The sequence below is a fragment of the Alternaria novae-zelandiae genome (genome assembly GCF_023758075.1).
Source record: "Alternaria novae-zelandiae strain BMP 2774 chromosome Unknown scaffold_10, whole genome shotgun sequence".
In the NCBI taxonomy this organism is placed as follows: domain Eukaryota; kingdom Fungi; phylum Ascomycota; class Dothideomycetes; order Pleosporales; family Pleosporaceae; genus Alternaria; species Alternaria novae-zelandiae.
In genome coordinates this window covers 298,620-320,430 of record NW_026056970.1, presented here as the reverse complement: position 1 = coordinate 320,430, position 21,811 = coordinate 298,620, and the positions used below count along the sequence as shown (strand labels likewise).

The following is a 21,811-nucleotide window of genomic DNA, read 5'->3' as shown; positions in this document are numbered from 1 at the left end:
TCTCACGTCTCACAGGAACCATCTACGCGCCGTCCCGGGTTGCCTGGTCTACCTGTAAGCAGAACGTATGCCACTACCAGGTTTCGGCCCCATCGCCACTGAGAACCAACCACAGCCTTACACAGGAGCAACAAGCTTTGTTACATGGGTACGATAGCAGCTGAATGACTTGCTTAGGCCAAAAGTTAGGTATGAATAGATCAGGTTCCATCGCTGGAACCGAGCTTGGAGGAAACATCTGTTGAACGGTGTGTTGCAATGAGTTGCCAAGCATGGCGAGATTTTACCGAACTAGAAGTCGAAATCATGGACGGTAAGATCAGAATCAAGTGCAATGCTTGCGAACGGCATGGGCACGATCACATGCCACTCCCAACATTAGGTCCACATCAGAGCAAGTCGAATAGGCCCCAGCCTACCACCTGTCTCACGTTGAAACAAAGACTTGGGATTTTCTCGCTATCATGTCCGCTCTAGGAGCTACAATAGGCGGCACGGCAGTACAACTCTACATCCTCGGCACCTCCGACCTCCTTCGATATCATGTTCTGCCAAGCCGAAGTCGGAGCCTGCCAGATGTCTCAGAATGTAGGCAACTACTCTCGCCACTAGCGCGGACTCATGATCTTTCAATGGAGGTACTCACACTGGGTTATTGCCTGCCCCGTCGCGTTGGTATCCGGAAGATTCTTCGCTCTAGTTGCACTTGATCATGTCGTGTTGCGTGAGATTGGAGTCGGGTTGGGTCCCGTACAAGACTTGGGATCTCGATGTCTAGTAAGGCTCAAATAGACACGTTTTTCTGAGTATAGCTGGCGAGACTTGTGACTGAAAAGCCAACGACGAGAGGTATGTAGATATCTCATGTTCATTTCATACAATACAATGTGTGCAGTATAATACAAAACTGTTGTACTATCTAGTCCCCTCGCAACGCCTCAGCCATCCCAGGGAAACCCTTCGGCGGCTGCGCATGTCCCTGAGGCTTCGTGCTCTCCAGGAACTCACTGAACTGCTGACCTTGCTCACTCTGCTCATCCAGCTCCTTGATCCCACTCTTCTTTGCTCCACCGACCAAATTTCTGAAGGAAACCTTTTCAGCATACGGTCTTGCTGGCGGCTTCTCGTCGAATTCGCCTCTGCCAACAGCAACCTCCTGGCCAACGGATCGCTTCAGTTTGATCTGGATGCGCCCGTCGTTGGTGACGCTACCAAATTGGGGTTGCACCATAATCTTCCTGCCACCAGGTGTGTCCACATCAATTGTCTCGACGTCCTTGGCAGCCGCATAGTTCCTGGGAACAGTGTATGAAGTTGTGCCGCTGTGGTCATCGTTTGCTACGAAGCCGCCTACTCCCAGACGGGCGTAGAGCTCGTTCTTTGTGCCTGTGCGTCTGGCTTGCATGACACGAGCAGGTATCGGGGCAGGGTTTTCTTGGGGACCGAGGATGGGGTGATTGGCGAGGTATGACTTGTGACGAAGATAGCCGAGTCCGGCTGAAGGGTGGGTGGAGAGGGGCGCGGTTTCTTGGTCGAATTGGTACTGATCGACTTCGTTCTTGGCAGCGTCCGGATTGTATGCTGTGTGCTTGAATCTGATGGCTGGGAGCTTCAAGAAGGGAAGTATCAACTTGCTGACGAGCTTGCTGCTTAGTGGATCCTTTGCAGTCTCTTGCCTCAGCGCCTTGATACCAGCATCAATCTCAGGTTTTGTGATGTGACGCCAGGCCTTTTCTCGTTGCTCTTGCCAGACTTCAGCTTCTTGGGCGTCTATTGGTGCTAATTCGCCGGATCTGGAAGCGGCAAGACGACGAGTGTCGTATATCTTGTTCTTGACATACTCGACTAGGTAGTCATTGAACTCCTTCTTGCGGCCTGCAAGCTTTTTGGTAAGAAAAGAGATGAAGTCCTCGGCGCCCATACCAGGAAGCCAAGGTCCCTCGTGCTTCCATCGCCTGGTATTATGAACGACGGGATCCACGGGTGGCGGGGTAAAGGGTGTAAACTGCAATGATCCTGGAGTCTGCGGGGCTTCTAGTCGCTGCTTCAGAGCGTTCCTTGCATTCCTCTGCTCTTTCTGAAGGGCTACAAATTCTTCTAGCCAAGGCTTATCGTTTGATGACTTCCTGCTCGCTTCTTTCTGAAAAGATTTAAAGTCGGAAAGGTGAAGGCCCCATCCACGAGCCCTGAAACTCGCGAGCTTTTCTTCCCACCTCTTTCTCCAGGTGGCGTTGAAGTCGTCCCATTGAGCCTTGACTCTCTCCGAAGGCATGCTCTTCTTGAGAGCCTTTAGGTAAAGTCCGGCCTCATCCAGTCCGAGATCTGTGTCGTAACTCGTAGTATCATCCCGAACCTCAAAAGCTCCCGGTAGTAAGTCGTCGCTCACGCCGCGGTTTCTCATCAATGACAGGCCCTTGATCATTGGCACGCCCATTTCTTCCCACTTTTGTCTTGTCCGCACATGATCTGCCGCCGATTCGAAGTCCGTGACATGCTCGATAGTATCCAGCTGAGTAACCCTCAGTACTGGGTCGCTCACTTGTACCAGATGACTCCTTGACGGAATCGGCCGCTTCAGACCCCAATCGCCACGTGCTAATGAGGACTTTGTCGTTGCAATCGCTTGGTGGGTCGGGTATGGCAGGGTCGCGGTGTCGGAGGACTTGGAGATGCCCGCGCCGTAGGTGTCGCTCACGGGCGGTCGTGCAAGTGGGTTGGGCAGCGAGAAGAGGCGAGAATTCCGGAGGAGGTTGGAAGTAGGCGAGAGGGACTGGCGGCTTAGAGCCATGTTGGCGATGCGACAGCCGCGTGTGGGCGTTCAATGGCGGCTGAAGTGATGATTCCGATGTGCATATCGAAATGTCGAGTGGAGTTTGCGGCGGAGTGGCCCGTGCGAGACCTCCGCGGCTTCTGATGGGTTGCAGGCTGGGTCACATCACCACGTCAAGATGCAGAGGCGGTGTTAAATGCACTTTCATGTTGATGGACTATTACGATGATAAATATCTACAGGAGCTATTCAAGATCTCATTCCCTCCATGCATACGTGATTCGTCCTCCGCCTCAGCGCACATGTCGCGAGCATTTCCGACATATACACTCTTCTGGCGTATGCCATGTGCTGTCCGCCATCTTTCAGGTCAGGACTCACCTCTTCAACCAAAGGTTTTATCCGTATGGTCTTTGAAACGCATACCGCGCGCCGGGTGGTCTATACATATCATTGCAATCTTCTACGTGTGCATGCCGGTGTATGAATGTCGTAATGCAATGACTGGTGTCATCCCCACTCATCCAGGCAAGTGTTTGTCCCAGTCCTGATCATCGTCTTCGTCGTCGTCCTTGTCTTTCCTGTTTATACGTGGAACGTGCCCTTCAATAGCCATGGTGTGGTCAGATGTTTGCGCAGGAAGCGACGGTGATTGAGGCGGCGCGTTGCTGGAAGAGCGCTCGAGAATCTGGTCCTGGACGAGGTCGTTGTTTGCCTTGGTAAGGTTGCCCGGCTTCTCGCCTCGTTCGAGCGCAAGATCAGTCATGGCGTCTGCGCGGGCGGCCCAGGCTGCGTCTAGGTCTGCTTCGTCTTCTGCGTCAGCCGTGGTCGCACTCTCCTGTTTGAGACGTAGCGGTAGGGCCTTTTCATGTTCGTCGGCATTGTCGACCATGAGCTCAATCTTGTCGCCGTACCCGCCGTGTCGCATCCACGCCGGCTCCTCGTTCAGCTGCACCTTGACGTAGAGTGCGCGTTTTGCGCAGTCATCTGAGCACCACACTTCGAGCACCTTCCTGTCTACTATTTCAACGCCGTGATCAGTGTCAACAAACTGCTTCCTCGCGGTGGATCGCGCCTTCTTCTTGGGGCGCGGGCACAGAGCGTATCCGCACTTGTCGGCAATGTTGCGCTCCTCAATGAGGGCGTCGTAGTCGGCGGGCTGGAAGGGAATTACTGCTTTCTGGAAGAAGTGAGCGTCCGAGGGCGAAGGTCGCTTAGCATCGGCGTCTGGCGAGGTGGGAAAGTCCATGAGGGTCATGACGGCCTCCAGCACCTCTGCCTCGACGCGCTTGCGGTCTTCAAGTACCGTCGCATGGTGACGGGCAACTGCGAGGTGGCGCGCATTCACGGGTTTCCTGCCCGGGGGCGCGTTGGTAGAGACGTTGGCGTTCTTCAGGATGGACTTGGGCGGCATGGCGGGCCTGTGTTGGTGTTGGGATCGTCGTGGCTAGAGTGTGAAGTGGAACCTCGTTGGGCGTGCTTGGCGGAGCGTCGGGGACTTGGGCGGGGCTGTTTGAGCTTCGTCACCACACTTGTTCGCACGAGGCACCTGCAGCAGCCCTCACATCTCCCACTGCCCCTCGCCCAGAGCTGGATGGGTGCAAGCATTGAATGGTAGGCTGCCCCGTTGACCCGCGCGTCCCGCATTGCTGCCCAGGCTGACATGGGCGTCATCGCAGCTACACGTCCGAGACCCGCCGTGCACCTAGAGAGCTCCCACACATTCTTGCTGTAGCGCTGTCAGGCAGGGACCGCAGCTGTCACCCCCATTGCGTCTTCCGCCGCCAGACCACCTCTGCAGCCATCGACACCGCCCGCCGCCATGTACAAAGTCAGGGCCGTCTTCGACTATGTGTCTAACCACGAAGACGACTTGGGCTTCAAGGTCGGCCAGATCATCTCCGTCACCGAAGAGGAGGGCGACGACTGGTACGTGGGCGAATACACCGACGACAGCGGCACCAAGCACGACGGCCTCTTCCCCAGGAACTTCGTCGAGCGCTACGAGCCAGAGCCGCCACCACGACCCAACCGAGCCTCGCGGCACAAGCCTTTAGAGCAGCCGCCTGCGCAGGAAGCCCCTCCCACGCCCCAAATACCGCAGCAGGAGCCAGAGCCAGTGCTGCCTCAAGAACCAGAGCCGCCAAAGCCCCAGGCCCCTCCCATTGAGGTGCCCAGCGCTGCCAAAACAACACCGCTGCCCATGTCACCCATGTCGCCTCGCTCTGCGTCGAGCGCAAAGGCTCCGGAAGCCCTGCCGCCGCAGTCGGAGTCGTCCAAGCCCGCTCCTCCAGCGAAGAAGGCTCCTCCACCTGTCGCACCCAAGAACAATGCCTTCCGGGACCGCATTGCTGCTTTCAACAAGCCCACTGATCCTCCGCCCAAACCCTTCAAGCCCTCTGGCGGCGCTCCTAGTTTCATCAAGAAGCCCTTTGTGGCTCCCCCGCCGAGCCGCAATGCCTACGTTCCTCCCACTCGAGAGGCTCCACCCGTCAAGACCTACCGTCGCGAAGAGGATCCTGAAATTGCGGAGCGTCAGGCGCAGACCCAGAACGATGCGGAGCGCGCGGGATTGGCCGCGCATGACAAGGCAAATGCGAACGAGGGCGAAGAAGAGCCACAGCCCAAGATTAGCCTGAAGGAACGCATCGCTCTGCTGCAGAAACAGCAGCAGGAGCAGGCAGAAAGGGCCGCGGCTATGCACAAGGAAAAGCCAAAGAGACCGCCTGTGGCCAAGAGGACTGAGTCCCAAGACGCACCCGCTGAAGACAGCGAGGACACTGGCCTCGAGCGCGTGACAAGTGGAGCTTCCAAGGGTCGTGCGTCCATGGACCAGAACCGCCCTCCGCGAACATCGCACGATATCCGCTCTCCAGACGCGCTCAACCGTGACCGCGATCTCCTCAGCGAGAACGACGCTGACCAATCAGCAGCTGGAGATACTGAAGATGCTGGAGGAGAATCCACAAGTGTCGAAGAGGACCAGGACCGACCAAAGAGCAGGCACCCGCCGCCGCCACCTCCCAGAGCACCCACTGCCCCAACGGAAGAGCCCAACGTTGGTGATGAGCAAGACGTGCCCGAAGAAGAGGAGGAGGAGGAAGAGGAAGACGAGGAGACTGCCGAGCTGAGACGGAAGGAGGAGTTACGCGAGCGCATGAGGAGATTGGGCGGTGGCATTCCCGGCATGCCCGGTATGCCTGGTATGTTCGGAGGTGGTATGCCCATGGGCGGTGGTCTTCCACCGAAGAAGAAGAAATCGACCACCGAGAAAAGGCCCGAAGAGACTGAGGAGTACAGCATGCCTCAGCAACGAGTTCCTATGTTTGGTATGCCTGGTATGATGCCCGTCCGAAGCCCAGAACCTGAAGACCGCACGCTTTCCGTCGAGAAGAAGGATGAAACTCCGCACCCCATCACTGGCAATCACTCAGCGAGCGAAGTGCCAGACGTAGAGGAGGTCGCGTCTCAGCCAGCCCGGCCAACTACTGGCGATGGTCCTCCGCCTGTTTCAACAGACAGTAAGTTTATCATTCCTCGCAAACCAATCCGCGCTTTTGTACGCCATGCCCAAGGCCGCCTGCAGTCGCCATCTTCCGAGACCTTGTCAAAGACCTATGTCACCTACGACGGTCTGTCGGAATATGTGATGACTGTATGCGTGTCTAGTATGTGTGTGCACTTGGCTCTATCAATAAATCCTACGTCTATTCCACTGTTTCTAATATTCTCTAGGACGTCCTGCTCCCCCTCCTGTACCATCGGCCTGTAAGTCACATCGGCTATCAGTAGGTGAACAATACTGACAGTAACTAGCTCGACCGGTACCGCCACCTCCTCCGCAGGTTCTCTCTCCTGGGCCCGGATCTGAGTCTGGTGATGAGATGACCGACACTGCTCCTACCCCGTCTGCCCCTTCCCAGCCATCCAATAGGCGAGCTTCGTATTTCGCTTCCGGCGAGCCATCTCAGGATTTGTCAGAGAGACGCGTGCCTCCCATTCCATCAGCGGGCCCTACGTCGCCTACAATGAGCCGTCCGCCTCCGCCACCTCCACCAACGCAGGCACCTCCATCGCGCCATGAAGATCTTCCGATTCGCAAACTGGACCGTAACGAGGGCGAGACTGACTACGAAGGTGACTATGACACCGACATGGCACCCGAGGCAACTCACAAGGACGCCTTGAAGTCACATGCTCGCGATTCCAGCGTAGAAGACAATACCTTGACGGACGAGCCAACTTCAGCACGCTCGCCCACTATTCCTCAGGGAATGCCGCCTCTGCCTCCTACTGCACCTCGTGCAGTTCCGCCTCCACCACCTCAACAGGCGCCTAGTCGGCCATCAACAGATGCTCCCCGTGGTGCACCGCCTCTCCCACCGGTACCACCACCGACTCGCAGCGCCCCTATGGACGATGACGATGAAGAATACGACCCGTTCAAGTACACTGGCCCACCCCTTCCGCAAGCCGCGGCGCCTCCAGCTCCTCGAGCAGTGCCGCCGCCCCCACAAAGCCAGCCTCCTCCCCCGCAGAATCGCCCACCACCACCCATGCCACCATCGATGCCTCCTGTACCACATCGCCAAGCGGGTGAATCAGATGAAGAGGATGATCTGTACTCTTCCCCGCCAGCTCGGAAGTCTCACGATAGGCCACCGCCTCCACCACCTCAGGCTCCTCCACACCAGCATGTACCTCCGCCTCTTCCACCTCTACAAGCTCCGCCTCCTCCAGCTCAAGAAAGAATGGTCCCGCCGCCACCGCAGGAACGGCCAGTTTCTATGTTCTCGCCAGTCGCAACGGAGGCACCACCTCGGATGCTGAACACTCGGAAGTCGCTTGATGCAGTCCAGATGCTGACAACTCGATCTTCCATGGATCAGCCTCGCCCGTCAACGAACCAAGGTTTCATTGCAAACGATATCGATTTGGGGATGTCGTCGCATTGGTGGACCCAGCCCAAGCTACTTCCCCCATCACTGCAAGCCCGCAAAGACGTTCTGGTAGACATGAAGGAGTCGCAATCAGGCAACACTGTGGAGAAACTCATCAAAGTTCTTTACCTTGACTACTCACAAACAATCATTTCCGCCCGCTTCGAGTCCACCAACGTCTCCGACGTGGATCTTGAACAGCGCAATGAGCCGCCGCCTCCCAGCCAGCGTCCTGATCAGCTGGAGAACGCGTACGAGCAGTTTGGTCGTTCGATAGCCAAGACTATTGAGTCGAAGCAGAACACCGTCGTAGGCAATGGTACGCCGCAGGGACTGATTGAGGAGCTGTTTAAGCCCTTCAATGACGCACTGCCCCCAATTTCAACTCGCTCCTACGGCGCGCTTGTGTACGCCAACCTAGCGAACGCGTCAACCCAAGTATATGATGAGATCCGCCCTGGTGACATCATCAGCTTCCGCAATGCAAAGTTCCAGGGTAAGACTGGGCCAATGCATGCTAAGTACGCGATGGATGTTGGGAAACCGGATCATGTCGGTGTTGTTGTCGAGTGGGATGGCAGTAAGAAGAAGGTTAGGGCTTGGGAGCAGGGACGTGAGCACAAGAAGGTCAAGCCAGAGAGCTTTAAGATGGGAGATTTGAGATCAGGTGAAGTGAGAGTGTGGCGTGTAATGAGTAAGAGTTGGGTGGGTTGGAACTGATTGGTCGAGCTGCCCGTTTGTAGGTGAAGAGCGAGGAGAATTGTAATTAAACCTTTAGTCTTGCGCGTCTGTGTATCCTAGCTGGCACCCTCCAAAACTTTCCAACATACTCACCATAACACACCCTGATACCTACATCACATCAAACACTTGCCAACATGCCCTTCACATTCGACCCCGAAGTCGACTATGCACCCGCGCCGTCGCCGCCAACGTCCGCAGCCCACATGGGGCCATCTTGGAACGCGGTGTGGCGCATCGCCATCTCCAACCCCGACAAGGCGGCCGCCCTGGCCGAGGCCAAGGGCATGATCAAGGAGAAGCTCCGGTGGGAGAGAGCGGTTGCGGCGGAGAAGAGGGAGAGGATGAAGGTGGGGGTTTCGGCCTGGAAGCTCGACCGCGAGCTGGATGAGTGGAAGTAAGTCTTAATTGATCACACATTGACGAGCTAAGCTGACATATCTTGACAGGCCGGTCTTCGGACAGTAGATCTGAGTGGGGTGGAGAGGAATTGGGGCCTTCGGGCAAAACATCTTGAGTTCCTGGTGGTGGCAGAGGTGGTGAGGTGGTGCGGCTTGGGGGGATGGCGCCGCTGTGCGCCTTATAAATATGCATGAATAGAACTCTTCTCCATCATTTAGGTGACTACAAGTAACATGCTGTGATGATGACATTGTATATGTGCTTAGTATGGTGCTGCATGTGTTGTTTTGATTGTTCTGGGCACCTCTGTAGCTGCCACTCCCCTACATCATCTCACGAACTCAACCGGCACGCGACCTCCTGGGGCAATACAGTACCCTCGCATGTTTCCCCGGTCAGTCGAATCATCACTAACTACCTCCATGGTGCTCTGTCGTCGACGTCTCGAGACTGTGATGGTCTAAGGTATCCTGCAAAGCTCTCCGCCCTTCACTAGCAAACAAAGGGTCCTAATACATTTTGCAGAACACAACCACCTTTGCAAAGTCCTCAATAACTCGAGCGAGCGACACCGAAAGCGCCGCTCATAACCCGTCGTTCACTTCCTCAACCCGCTCTTCGACACCAGTCTCCGTGAGCTGACGAATCCTACTTGGGCCTTCAACACCGCTCACACCATCGCCCTTCAGCTAAGCGAAGCCGTCACACTGTCCCCAACACATGCGCCGTATCTCCTCACACACCCTCTGCTACTCATGTTCACACGTCTCTTCTTCCTGGCCGATGAGATCGCAGATAAACTGGACACGGTTGGTATTGAAGTGGGAGACGACTGGCACGAGCGTGAGCGGGACGAGTTTTTTTGGACATACTGCGGTGATTGGGAGAAGCGGTCGATTGACTGCGTTGAGCGCACGTACATGGCGACTCGTGATGAGGTTCGCTGGTACGTAGAGAATGATGTTGACAAGGATGGGAATGCTATAATGGAAGCGTCGGTGGCTGGGAGTGATGGCGAAGTCAGCGATGGACAGGATGGCGAGAATGAGCAGACTGAGGACGACATGGATGAAGAGGTGGAGGACTGATAGATATTAGTCCAGACGAATGCATATGTTGATTGAAGATGTTAAGCCTGAACAGGAGGCAGAAGCAAGGTTGTGTTTCAATAACAACGTGGACGTCTTTCTAGACGTTGCTGCGCCTCAGCTACTGGAATAGCGCCAGCCGACAACGAGTCCGCGGGATATAGATCCGCTACTCCAGCACCCTAGACGCACAGTGGAGTCGTTTGGAGCTTTCTGTCTATTTGCTAGATTGCTCATGTCGTGACAATGAAGTTTGGCTGCGCACAAAGTCGCTGACAATTGTAGCAAACTGATCAAAGCATAAGACCTCCATGTTCAGCCGTTCGGTCTCCTCACTTGCTCTATTCAATATCCTCGCCCACATACAGTCTTCGTCAACGATCAAGCTTTTGATCCGGCATATGAGCAACAACATGGACGACAACAAGAATGGACCTGACGAGAGGACCACGAGGCCGAACATACCAGCCAACTCCAAAGCACCACCGAAGTCTAGGTTGAAAACACTCGTGTATGCGAGGGGCGCATTGAGCAACCATGATGGCGATACTGAAATGGTCGAAGCGGTGGAAATGCCAGGAAGCATCGCAGGCGAGCCGGTAGTAGAGCCTCGTAAAAAACAACGAAAGAGGAGAACGGGGATCCCAGACATGAGTGAAGATGACGAAGAACATGAGGACGGGAATGACGACGGTAAGGTGGTACCGAGTAAGAGAAGGAAAAAGGGCAAAGCTACTAAACCCGCAACTTCCGTCGATACTGACAAAGAGGAACAACAACATCCGCAGGCCCTCAAAGTTCCCCCTAAATTCGAGATAGCGTGGGCGGCGCTGGCCGAAAAAGAGGAGAAGGACCCGAAGAGGCCCGACAAGACCATCATCATCGCGCGAAGGAAGAGATGGGAGAATGCTAACGTGGAGGTATTGATATGGAACGACTGCGAGCTTGAGTGGATGAGAAAGACCCATGCAACGAAGCTGTACAAGAAGACTGTCGAGAGATTTGAGAAAGTCGAAGAGAATGATTGGATAGATGTCGACGTACCTGGCTGGTATCAGGTAAGGATTCTCGACAACGTCGTGCTGACAGACGGGCCGGAGAAATTCATCACACGATTCAGCAACGAAGACTACGACCGTGTGCACCAGATGCTCATATTCATATTGAGTGAGGTCCTTCAGCCCAGATCGTGGCTGGTAGAACCAGAGGAAGGAAGCTATCAGTATGCGACGCACGAGGACGAGGCGAAAGCCATGGCATCCATCTCCAAAAGTGCTCAAGAGCTCGTCGAGATAATCTGGAAGCCTTACATCGATGACAGCAAGCCTGATGGCAACGAGACCGATGGAAACCAGGTCGATGAGAACCAGCTCAACGAAGAGACTTATCAAAACTTGAGTGATGTAAATGTCATATGGACTTCTGCATCGAATAAGGTCGGAACGTCCAATGATGACAACGAAACAGCAACAACAACGGTACAAACATCCAAGATCAAGTTGACGAACATCTGGACTGTCTTCATCGAAGACTTCCATGTTTGGCAGAGAAAGCGTACTACTGGACCAGTCTTGTTAGTCAAGATTGTGCCGCCAACCATAGCGGAACGAAAAGAACTCGGTCGTCGTATCATCACCGACAGTCCCCATGTCGCCAGGCCAAGCTCATGGCCCTATCTGCTCGCCCTGGCCCTCCTCGCAGACGACGAAGCGGAGCAAGCGGAAGAGGAGGTGGGGCTGATCGCGCACGACGCTCGGTCTAGAAATACTATCCATACCTGCATGGAAGAGTATCAGGAGCATAAGAAGCTGAGCTATGCCGAAGCAGTACACACCTTCTGGTTGCTTCAGCAGTCCCTGCAGGACGAGCAGTTCGCCAGCGAGAGTAACGCAAAAAAGCCAGACGATGACGCTGCTCCGAGGCCTGGATCCGACCGCGAACAACATAGCGACTCTGAACACGACAACAGTACAGACACCTCTGGAGATGAAGACGACGCTCCAGCCAACGAGAAGAGCGCCCGGCCATTGGAGGGTAGGAGACACGGTAAGCTGGCGAACGAACACGACGAGCATGTTGAAGCAGAAGATGCTGAGGACCAGTCAGGTAATGCCGAGATTGAAGGAGATGGCACTGAAGCTGACCAAGATCTACCAGCCCCAACTCATTCCCCTCAGCATCAGGGTGCCTCCGAGGAGAGAGAAGCGACTGCGAAGTCAGGCCCTGATTCAGGAAAACCTGGCATGTCAGCGGTGACTGATAACGAAGAGGGGGTAGCGGATGGAACATGTTGGCTTGGAAAGCCGGGCAAGAGGGTATCCACTGCTGCGATCGGTGAGCAACCACCACCAAAGAAGTTGAAGACTAAGAAGACTGTGGCGTTGGCCGATGACGAGAACTAGGTAGACAGGGTCAGCCGTGTGAAAATGTCTATAGCTTCAGCTGCCACACTCCATAGCTGTCAATTCATCTCTTAAGTTTGATATAGCCACTTGTAACATGTAGCAAGCTTGCAACAATCCACACTGGTGATGGTGACATGATTGCTGGTATAACAGGCGTTGGTATAAGAGGGCAGGTGTGCTATGCCTGTTATCAACGTCTCGTTACTTGCTTTGATTGCGCAATCATCCTCCCAAACACAGCATGTCGAAAGATCGATCAAAGCCAACAACTGCTGCCGTGCAGAACGACGGACCGCAGCCTCGGGCTGAGACATCCACGATAGCAACCAGCGAGAGCACTGCTTACCCCACCTCCGACACGATCAAAATCCCCGACGACATGGCCGAGCTCTGGCTGAAAGCCTCAACCCCGAACACAAAAGATCCGGTCGTGGATGGAGAGATTATTGCAGTAAGGCGTTTGGCTGGCGGCGATGGTCACGTAAACTTCAACTACCTGTTGGGAACCGAGCCACCGACCTGGTATTGGCCAAAGCGTGTCAGCGTGCAGGCAAGAGAGGACTGGAGAGCGCTCCACACCGTAGGGTCAGTGAAACTCCTAAACCTTGTGATCAAGAGCCGCTTGGATATATTCGACGCGTTTCTGGTTGTGGTTGGTAATCCACAGGTGGATCCGCTTCATGCTGTTGGTCGGATGTGGCCGAAGGAACAGGTAGGGAAGGCTCGAAGCTTCACATCTCTTCGCCGAAGTGACAAGACAACGAAGCCCAAGAACGCTGAAGGTGCTGTCGGAAGTAAGACCGTCAAGACGACAAAAGGCAAAGCTACAAGCACCCGCGCGTTCCCAAAAGCGAAACCAAACTCGTCCATCGGCCCGCACAGGGAGTCTGGCACGATATCTGCGAAACAGATGCTTGAAGCTATCTTGGTCCGAGCAGCCAAGCGCCCCAGCTGGTGGTCGGCCAAGAATCTGAGAGATTACAGCTTCTATGAGGAAGAGCACTACGACAAAGCTCAAGCCGTGGGCCTAGAAACACCTTTCAAAGTGCACAATTATGTCGGATTTCCCACGGAATGGGAGATGGAGTACATCGGTATCTTACTGCGCTTTGTGGGAGAGATTGATCCATCATCTCCGGTCTCGATACCAAGGACCAATCATGAGCCCTGGCATAGGGAGTTCCTGCCATCGAAAGCACATGAGCAACGACCTCCAGTAAACCCGACAAAAACGTTCAAGGTTCTGTGGAAACAACTTGAGAGAATGAGCGTCGAAGATCTGCTCGATACTCCTCAGGAAGACCGGGAAGATATCGTTTCACTGATAGTGTACGAGGCACCACATACACTGCACGACAGGAGTTGGGTCTTGCTTCTTGTGCTCACTCTTGTGACAAAAGAACACATCGAACGCTGCCTCGAATCATCTAGTATTACAGTGGGACGCGAATGGTATGACCGCTCTTGCCGGAAGCTCCTCTTTCAGCTTGAGGAATCTTGGGTAAAGGACATACCGCACCTGGAAAGTCTCGATGTGCACGCGATGTGGCAAGCTTTGAAGCAGGACATCCAAGAAGACGACGTGGATCCCGATGATTTGTACGAGGAAGACAACTCTGGCGCAGAGATGGAGCAGATTTAACAGGACCGATTGTAATCGTAGAGACTCTCGGGCTTAGAGCAGGAAGCGAGAATGTACTCCTTAACCAAGATAAGGTGGACGACATAGATCATGCAGCGCTGATGCGTCTTTGTCCCGACGACATGGCTGCTTCTCCTCTTGTCCGCGTTGTTCTAGGCTGTCGGCCAGCGTGCTCCCCTAGCATTGTCTTTGCCCCTGATAGTCCTCTATGTTCTGCCAGCCTTTGTGGAGCTAGAGTGGTATGCGGAAGAACGGAGGACGACCAAGATAATGAGTGTTCTTGGGGCGAGGAAGGCGTGTTCGGAATGTCGCAACAGTACGGTGATATCGCGGTAAGCGTGTGTGTCGTAGTATCATCCTGGGTGAACACTGTCATGAGTGCGTCGCGCCCGTCGCGTGGTAGTAGGAGAAGACCTGGAAAAATTTGAGTAGAAGAAGGTCAATGTGCAGAGAGTAAACGGGTGCTGGATGTGAGCATCTAGTATCAAACGCGAAACGTCGTCTTCAAATTTTGGCGCGAACGCCATACTGCCAGAGCTCCTGATGTACGAGGCGTCGTTGTGACCTACGGGCTCGCGTCGGATTGATGCCGAGAGCGCGAGCGCGATATACGCTATGTGCGAGAAAACAAAGAAATAAGGGCGTGGCAACAAGTCGCGTTGTACAGAAGGGCTGACTGAGATGAGGTCGGATGAGAGTTGGTGGGTCGCCCGGAAAAGTAGCCGCATCCATGGCTCGCGCTTGTCGGCTTCAGGGAAAGTGCCCCCATCATCCCCAACAAATCGATGACGCAGCATCTCCCCTTTCTCCTCGCCATCCTTCCTTCGCGTTCAGACGCGTTCAGACAATCCAGCTGCGGAGCCTTACCATGGCGCGACATGACCAGACCGTCAGTAAAACGCCAAGTCGCCCTTCGCGTAGATGGCCCGGCGCTGAAGGTGGGTCAAGGGGCGGCTGCAGAAGGTCGTTGCTTCCTTATCGTTAAATCCGTCCAAACCCCGGGAATAATGACATATCCACAAGTCCGACATGTAGAATCCTACAAATACTCCATTCCCCGTCGGCGTAGCCAAGCCTGTGTACCGCCGACCTCAAAGCTTCTTCCAGCATGACGACAGATCACAGCATAGACCCCCGGTCTACACCACCATCAACACAGCCTCGGACGTCCCCAGAGCAGACACTGGATGTCACAGAGGACAGTTCCAGAAAGAGCGAAGAAGATGCCTTGCATGGCCTGGAGAAAGGCTTAGACGATACTACGCCACCAGAACAGACAGATCGCTTCTTCGTGGAGTTCGATGGACCCAAAGACCCCGGCAACCCGAAGAACTGGACGCCCAAACGAAGATGGTGTATCACAGTTTCCATGGGCCTCATGGTTTTCACGGTCACATTCGCCAGTTCTATCTTTAGTGTCAACATCGGGATTGTCCAAGAGAAGTTTCATGTCGAAAAGGTCACAGCCACTCTCGGAGTAGCGTTGTTCGTCCTGGTACGTTGAGGCCCCACTCGGCAGCCAGTGTTCCAATATCTAATATGAAAGGTTTAGGGATTCGTATTTGGACCGATTGCTTTCGGGCCAATGTCAGAGGTTCTGGGTCGGAAGATCCCCCTCATGTTCGGCTTCGCACTCTTCGCTATCTTCCAGATCCCAGTCGCTCTTGCCCAAAATATAACGACGATATGCGTAGGCCGCTTTCTTGGCGGCCTCTTCGCCTCTGCACCCCTCGCAGTCGTGGGTGGAGCTCTTGCAGACTTGTGGGATCCTATCCCCAGGTCGTATGCTATCTGTGTTTTTGCCGCTGGTGGATTCGCTGGTCCGGTAGCAGGGCCCATTGCGGGTGGCTTCATCGCCGAGTCGCATCTTGGCTGGCGCTGGACGTCCTGGATCACCCTCATCATGGCCGGCCTGTTCGGCGTTATTGGCTTCTTCGTCATACCAGAGACTTCTGCAGCCAGGATCCTGCAGTTGCGAGCTGCAAAGTTACGAAAGGACACGGGCAACAACGAATATCACGCTGCGGCAGACGAGAACAAGTTGACTCTCGACAAAGTGCTGAACGTTTACCTCTTACGGCCATTCATCATGTTCTTCCAGGAACCCATCTTGGCGTTGGTGACAGCTTACATGAGCTTCTTGTACGGCATTGTCTATCTGCTTTTCGAAGCTGTGAGTCTACGTCCATGCCTTTCTTGCTACGAGGGTCTGACAATCGATAGTTTCCCGTGTCATTCTATGAGGAACGTGGCTGGTCTCTAGGGGTCTCTCAGCTCCCGTTCGGCGCCTTTATAGTTGGCATTCTGATGGGCGCTGGCTGTATTGCTTACAGTTCAGCGACTGGATTTACGCGCGCATTTCATAAACACGGCAAGGTCATCCCGGAGGAACGCCTGCCGCCCATGATACTCGGAGCCATCGCACTTCCTGTCGGTCTATTCTGGTTCGCCTGGACTAGCAATCCAAACATCTCGTGGGTACCGCAGGTGCTTTCCGTTGCCCTTCTCGGGTTTGGTTGCATGGTGCCTTTCTGGCAGGGAATGAGCTACCTCATCGACTGCTATGGCTTTTATTCCAACAGCGCCATCGCAGTCAACACCTTCATTCGCTCGTTCGCGGGCGCCTTCTTTCCACTGTTCACACATGCAATGTACACTAAACTCGGTGTACCATGGGCGACCAGCCTTCTGGCGTTCATCTGTGTGTTATTTCTCCCTGTACCCATTCTGTTCTACATCTTCGGGGCAAGGATCAGAACGAAGAGCAAGTGGGCACCGACGGCGTAACGAGGTAGGGGCTGTGTCTTCTTGGCTTGTATAGTTCAGGTATTGTGCATATGCATATTCTTTCAGTGATTTCTCATCGTTTTCGAAGTTGAATGTCTATCTATTCCTCTCGGTCCTCATCTCAGTCCTTGCTTTGATCAGACATCGAATGCCTTTACAAGAAGGTCTGCAAACTTTGCTCGGGCCAGCTCGTCGACGTAAACGATACGCTCATCCTTCTCTCGTCTCCTCAACTCCATCCAGTCCAGCTCTTGGAACAAATCCCTCAGCCTCCAGAAGATAGTAGCCCAGTAACCCTCTGCTACATCCACAGAGTACTCACATACCTCCTGCTTCGCTTCTCTCGAAACGAAATGCCAGCCATTGTCCCCCTTGGTGGTGTCTAGGCGTTTGGCGCACCACTGTGTCCATGTTTGGAGCCAAGTCGACTGCGCCCAACGAAATTGCCCCAGGGTACCGTCCATGACCACCCTCTGGCCGTCTTCTGTCGTAACTCGCAGGACCGAGTGCATTAGCACCACGACGGGCTTATGCCTCAGACTGCGCCAAGACGTCATGAAGTTGACCCTCGGCCAACATCTTAACCATTCTGCGCGCCCACGGAACAATTCCCCGACCTTCTTATCCACCTCCTCCTCGAGGACCATGCAGAACCAATCACACATGTTTTGCCGCGCGAGTGCTTCGTTGAGCCCCGGCGGCAGGAAGGAGAAGCGTTCAAGCTTTTTGGGCGGGTCGGTCTTTAGATCTTCGGTCGACCAGACTTGCCAGACTTTGAATGGCACGGAGTTGGTTTTATACGCCCGTGCGTATGCGGCTGAGACTCGTGGGGCGGCGTCAGCGGCTGCGTCGAAACAACGTAGGTAAACGTGCAGGACCTCTTCCAGGGACAGAGGTGGTGCGGTGGTGGTGGGATTGACCGGTGTCATGATGGAGATGTGAGCAGGAGGACGGCTTCTGCTCGAGTGTTTTGGTGTCCTGGAGGCTGTGAGGGTACGGAGGGGCAGCCACAATTTGTCCTTGGATTTTAGCGCTAAAGGTACGTCGGTGCATCCCTGTCAGTTCTGGAGCACATTCACTGACGATTTACGATTACCAAGATGCACGAGAAGTTTACTGTATTATGTACTGTAACCAAGTTGTCGGCGGGTCGAGGACAATGTAAGGAAGGCTTGTCTAATCCAACTGCGCTTCCTCGAATGCCCCCTCAAATTTGGCCATGCTCAGGGAACGGATACGTTCCTCCACATCGTCGTCCGACAGCCCACGGAGAGATGCCCAGTTCAGCTCCTGGAATATCTGCTCCATACGCCTGCGCGCGACTACCCAGTATCCGACCGCCCAGTATCCGTGGCTGCAATCCTTTCCCTCAAGCCTCTCGCACTTGGCGACCTCCCCCTGTTCGTCCGTCGTCCAAATGTCCCTCGGGTCCGAGTACTTGGGATCCAGAAAGTTTGCAACAAGCTCCTCCCGTGCCATGAACCAATGTGTCTTCCAGTCTCGTCCATATTGATCGGCAGTGCCATCGAAGACATAGTTCCCATCGTTACCATCGGATATCAATAGACAAGAGTGGGATATCAATTCATCCATCTCTGCCCAATCTGTGAGTATGCGGAAATGCGGTTTGGCTATGAAATTGATCCAAGTAACCGTGTGGCCGATGCCGAGAAGCTCTGCTCGCTGTCAGTCGCTGTTCAAGCGCGCATACTGTCCAACGGGCCTTGTTCCTTACCACAGAGGTGCCGGGTTACGAAAGGCTTCATCATGATGCAAAATGTCTCGCAATAGTGCTTGAAGACCACTGCGCGATATTCACTGCCTGGGCTCAGTCGTGTTGGATCCGGGCTCCCAAATTCCGATCGATCGTAGTCGAAGAGCGCTTCCGGAACGCCGGGTCGTGACGTTCGGTTTAGCCATGATATCCTGATTCCGAAGACATGGCAGCCAAATAGCGCCTCTTGGAATATGATAAGATGCACGAGAAGGATCTTGCGAAGAGAAAGGGCTGGAAGGGTAGCTGCGACGCGTACGCTGGCTTGAGGAGACTCAGTGGCCATGATTTTGAGGGGAAAGTATCGGATTGGTAGCAGAAGATGGAGAGGGTAGTGAGAGTTGCCTTCACATCTGTTCCCGGTGTGGGCGTCCGAGTGCCACAACTAGCGCGCAAACGGGGACGCGCATAGTCCCAGAGTAGCCTGTCTACTTACAACTTTGACCAGACTTTCGGACTGACCCGCCATCTTTTAAAAGTCCAGTCAAGTCCTTTCTCCACAAACAACATGGCGGCCATCGTCACCCAGAAGCAGGTCTTGGAGACAATACTGACTGACTGCGCGAACCACTACGGCGGAGACCCAATGGCGAAGCTCAAGTCAGTTCACCAGAAGCTCAAATCATCAATGAACTAGCTAACACACAGATCTAGGTCTCTTCCAGAGAACTACTACACGAAGACGAAGACATTGGCGGCGGATAAAGAATGGCCCACCGCTCTTGCAGCCATCGAGGAGGCATGTCGGATCAAGCCAAAGGGCCAGCATCCACTCTGTCGCATTCGCATCAGAGCATCTCCCCACACTAAGAAGGGCAGCGGAACCCATGTCTCGAGCGTGGCCGCTTGCATGCACGACTATCCCTTCAACGAAGCCAACAAGGCTGACGCGAGCGCCGACGCGGACATGCTGCTGACTGGGCCCGCCACGGAGATCTCGTTCAGGTACTTCTACTTGCACCGCTGGATGCTCATCAACGCGCCACATCTGTTCGAAGACGACAGCCCCCTTCTCCTCCTTGCCCTGGTCTTCCAGAAGGCAGGCACTGTGGAGACGCTCCTGGCCGTTGCTGGCGCCAAGGTCACCGAGAAGGAGATGGACGATACGATAGCGCGCAGCATGGGACTGTACCAGCAGAGGTCTGGAACACTTGGATGGGCTCAGGCGTTCGAAGATCTTCGTGAGGCCATGAGGGGCAGGTGGCACTCCAACAGCGTGGCAGACTACAAGGGCTATGGCAAGCCTGGCTCATACATGCATGCCTCCCGCCAGAAGAAGACTCCGATATGAAGGCCCAGGGAGGCTATGTTGGTATGCGAGTTGTCTTGGTCTGGAAAACAACGAATTGACAAAACGCAGGCGCCTCATCCCTTTTGACTGAAGGTCCACCGCGCGGACAACATGACTGCTATACCTCTTACTCGGCCATCGTCTTCATCTATCTCTGATGGCTCGTCTTCGTCGTCGCTCAGTCTTTTGTTCTCTACTCACGCCTCGGCCTCGTGTGGAGAAACACGAAGAAAGATCGCTACATCCTCTACATGATCACTACTAACTCGGTCATCTTTGGCCGAGAGCCACGCCTACCTTCCGATCGCGACTTCCCAGAACACCCTTATCGATGCGAAGGATATGGAACAATAGCCAGGGCGACACTTCGAAGGAAGCCAAGTAGGAAGAAGGCCGGCGCGTAGGGCAAGGGGCAGTTAGACCAGCGCAAGGAGATCAGCCTGCGCGCTGTCTCCGGTAGTAGAAGTGGCAGCATAAAATCGCTCAGCAGATCAATACAGCACAGTACATATCATGATGTCTCCTCCAAGCTCGACATGATGATTGACGACGTGAATGTTACACAACGTCACCAGCATCAAGCTGCGCGACAGGATGGCAGACTGAGCATTATTCTAGATGCCGTGAGACCACTGGGTCAGATCTACCGGAAAATTGGCACGGATATAAATCGTGTTTGTGATTTCAACATGCCGCAAGGACAGAGATTGCAGATGAAACCCGGCCTTATGGAGTGACATGATGTGAACATCAAGGCTGGCGCATAAACTCGTGGAGCTGACTAGACCATATTACGGCACCTGGAGCATATACTGTAGACGCGGAGATCGCTCAGAGCATGCTTAAGCGCGGGAAAGGCTCATTGATGAAGTCAAAGCCATCGTCAGGTCAAAAAGCGCTGACAAGCTGGAAGCCATCCTCAGTGACGCGTCAAACACCAGTAGCCCGTGTCACGACCATCGCAGCCTTATCAAAACAAGTGGCGGGGCTTACAAAGCGAGTAGGGGACTCAGAAGGGGCACGAGCTCAATGTTTGTGCCCACTCTGGCCAGCCCTTTACCCCCGCGAGACTGGCCATGAAATCTTCTGCCCCACTATACCCGCAGATACCACTTGACCATATAATACATCTAATGGATCTACATTTCACCATCCGGGGCAAGGATGTGTACTTTGTACCGTAGTTAGGCCCACCATCACTAGGATGGTGCAGGTAGATAGTTGCTGTTTACTCTTGAGAACCCCGCTAACATATCCAGGTCCTCCACACGACAGTGTCCAGGCACTATAAAGTTATGAATACAGGTTTTTTTGCTAATTCGATTCTCTTGAGTAGCAAACTGGTGAAGACAAACTGTTCTTTTTGGTTCTGTGTTTTCCTGGACCAAGTGCGGCGGGGGTGCGGAGATTGGCTAGGTGCCAGTGCGGAGAATGACGCGTTCCCTATCACAACATTGGCTAGATCTGCTTGTATACCACCCAAGAGAGCACCTGCAAGTTCTATCGGGACTTTCAGGCAGTCTCATGGTGTTTGTCTAAGTCCTATACCAACGTTTTTGCTCGCTGACACCATCTCCCGAGGTTGTACTTCACTGCCTTTGCTGCGCATCACTCCGCGTCTGCTCAATCAGAGCGCTTACGAGATGCCCTCTACTCTATTCTTACAACGGTATCTGTGGCCTGCAGCATCTCCCCTACATTCATCCGTCCTGCTGCTGTAAAGCGCCGACAAAGAGCTCCCAGCTGTTCGCTGGCGATAGTAATCGGCATTAACCAGATGTGATCGCGACGAGCGCGTTGTGTCATTTCAGCGTCGACTTTTGCTTCATTCACATTCCTAGAATGCAGACTATATGCTCCAGCATTGCTAGCTTTGTGACGCGACGTAGCCCAGCGGACATCTTGCAACTCCCGCCCTGACCTGCCTTCCTTTTTGGGCTCGCATAATGATTCCCTTCGCAATGAGACTTG

At 54.2% G+C, this 21,811-nt stretch overlaps 11 protein-coding genes across 11 annotated transcripts; 7 read left to right on the top strand and 4 right to left on the bottom strand.

Annotated features, from left to right (window-relative positions):
• Positions 1-919: 919 nt before the first annotated feature.
• On the bottom strand, positions 920-2,788 carry J4E88_005471 (uncharacterized protein; the record flags this gene model as incomplete). The annotated part of the gene is made up of 1 exon (XM_049399107.1): positions 920-2,788. One exon carries the CDS (start codon positions 2,786-2,788, stop codon positions 920-922), a length of 1,869 nt encoding a protein of 622 aa, XP_049254898.1.
• Positions 2,789-3,290: 502 nt separating this feature from the next.
• Positions 3,291-4,184, bottom strand: J4E88_005470 (uncharacterized protein; the record flags this gene model as incomplete). Its single annotated transcript, XM_049399106.1, has 1 exon — positions 3,291-4,184. The coding sequence occupies one exon, from the start codon at positions 4,182-4,184 to the stop codon at positions 3,291-3,293; it is 894 nt and encodes a 297-aa protein (XP_049254897.1).
• A 408-nt stretch (positions 4,185-4,592) lies between these two features.
• J4E88_005469 (uncharacterized protein) lies at positions 4,593-8,430 on the top strand (the record flags this gene model as incomplete). The annotated part of the gene is made up of 3 exons (XM_049399105.1): positions 4,593-6,291; positions 6,506-6,538; positions 6,587-8,430. The coding sequence occupies 3 exons, from the start codon at positions 4,593-4,595 to the stop codon at positions 8,428-8,430; spliced, it is 3,576 nt and encodes a 1,191-aa protein (XP_049254896.1).
• A 158-nt stretch (positions 8,431-8,588) lies between these two features.
• Positions 8,589-8,919, top strand: J4E88_005468 (uncharacterized protein; the record flags this gene model as incomplete). The annotated part of the gene is made up of 2 exons (XM_049399104.1): positions 8,589-8,848; positions 8,901-8,919. The coding sequence occupies 2 exons, from the start codon at positions 8,589-8,591 to the stop codon at positions 8,917-8,919; spliced, it is 279 nt and encodes a 92-aa protein (XP_049254895.1).
• A 689-nt stretch (positions 8,920-9,608) lies between these two features.
• On the top strand, positions 9,609-9,941 carry J4E88_005467 (uncharacterized protein; the record flags this gene model as incomplete). The annotated part of the gene is made up of 1 exon (XM_049399103.1): positions 9,609-9,941. One exon carries the CDS (start codon positions 9,609-9,611, stop codon positions 9,939-9,941), a length of 333 nt encoding a protein of 110 aa, XP_049254894.1.
• A 311-nt stretch (positions 9,942-10,252) lies between these two features.
• J4E88_005466 (uncharacterized protein) lies at positions 10,253-12,343 on the top strand (the record flags this gene model as incomplete). The annotated part of the gene is made up of 1 exon (XM_049399102.1): positions 10,253-12,343. The coding sequence occupies one exon, from the start codon at positions 10,253-10,255 to the stop codon at positions 12,341-12,343; it is 2,091 nt and encodes a 696-aa protein (XP_049254893.1).
• Positions 12,344-12,587: 244 nt separating this feature from the next.
• J4E88_005465 (uncharacterized protein) lies at positions 12,588-13,988 on the top strand (the record flags this gene model as incomplete). Its single annotated transcript, XM_049399101.1, has 1 exon — positions 12,588-13,988. One exon carries the CDS (start codon positions 12,588-12,590, stop codon positions 13,986-13,988), a length of 1,401 nt encoding a protein of 466 aa, XP_049254892.1.
• Positions 13,989-15,096: 1,108 nt separating this feature from the next.
• J4E88_005464 (uncharacterized protein) lies at positions 15,097-16,775 on the top strand (the record flags this gene model as incomplete). Its single annotated transcript, XM_049399100.1, has 3 exons — positions 15,097-15,483; positions 15,541-16,161; positions 16,212-16,775. 3 exons carry the CDS (start codon positions 15,097-15,099, stop codon positions 16,773-16,775), a joined length of 1,572 nt encoding a protein of 523 aa, XP_049254891.1.
• Positions 16,776-16,912: 137 nt separating this feature from the next.
• J4E88_005463 (uncharacterized protein) lies at positions 16,913-17,704 on the bottom strand (the record flags this gene model as incomplete). Its single annotated transcript, XM_049399099.1, has 1 exon — positions 16,913-17,704. One exon carries the CDS (start codon positions 17,702-17,704, stop codon positions 16,913-16,915), a length of 792 nt encoding a protein of 263 aa, XP_049254890.1.
• A 247-nt stretch (positions 17,705-17,951) lies between these two features.
• Positions 17,952-18,835, bottom strand: J4E88_005462 (uncharacterized protein; the record flags this gene model as incomplete). Its single annotated transcript, XM_049399098.1, has 2 exons — positions 17,952-18,451; positions 18,487-18,835. 2 exons carry the CDS (start codon positions 18,833-18,835, stop codon positions 17,952-17,954), a joined length of 849 nt encoding a protein of 282 aa, XP_049254889.1.
• Positions 18,836-19,057: 222 nt separating this feature from the next.
• Positions 19,058-19,840, top strand: J4E88_005461 (uncharacterized protein; the record flags this gene model as incomplete). The annotated part of the gene is made up of 2 exons (XM_049399097.1): positions 19,058-19,149; positions 19,204-19,840. The coding sequence occupies 2 exons, from the start codon at positions 19,058-19,060 to the stop codon at positions 19,838-19,840; spliced, it is 729 nt and encodes a 242-aa protein (XP_049254888.1).
• Positions 19,841-21,811: the final 1,971 nt, after the last annotated feature.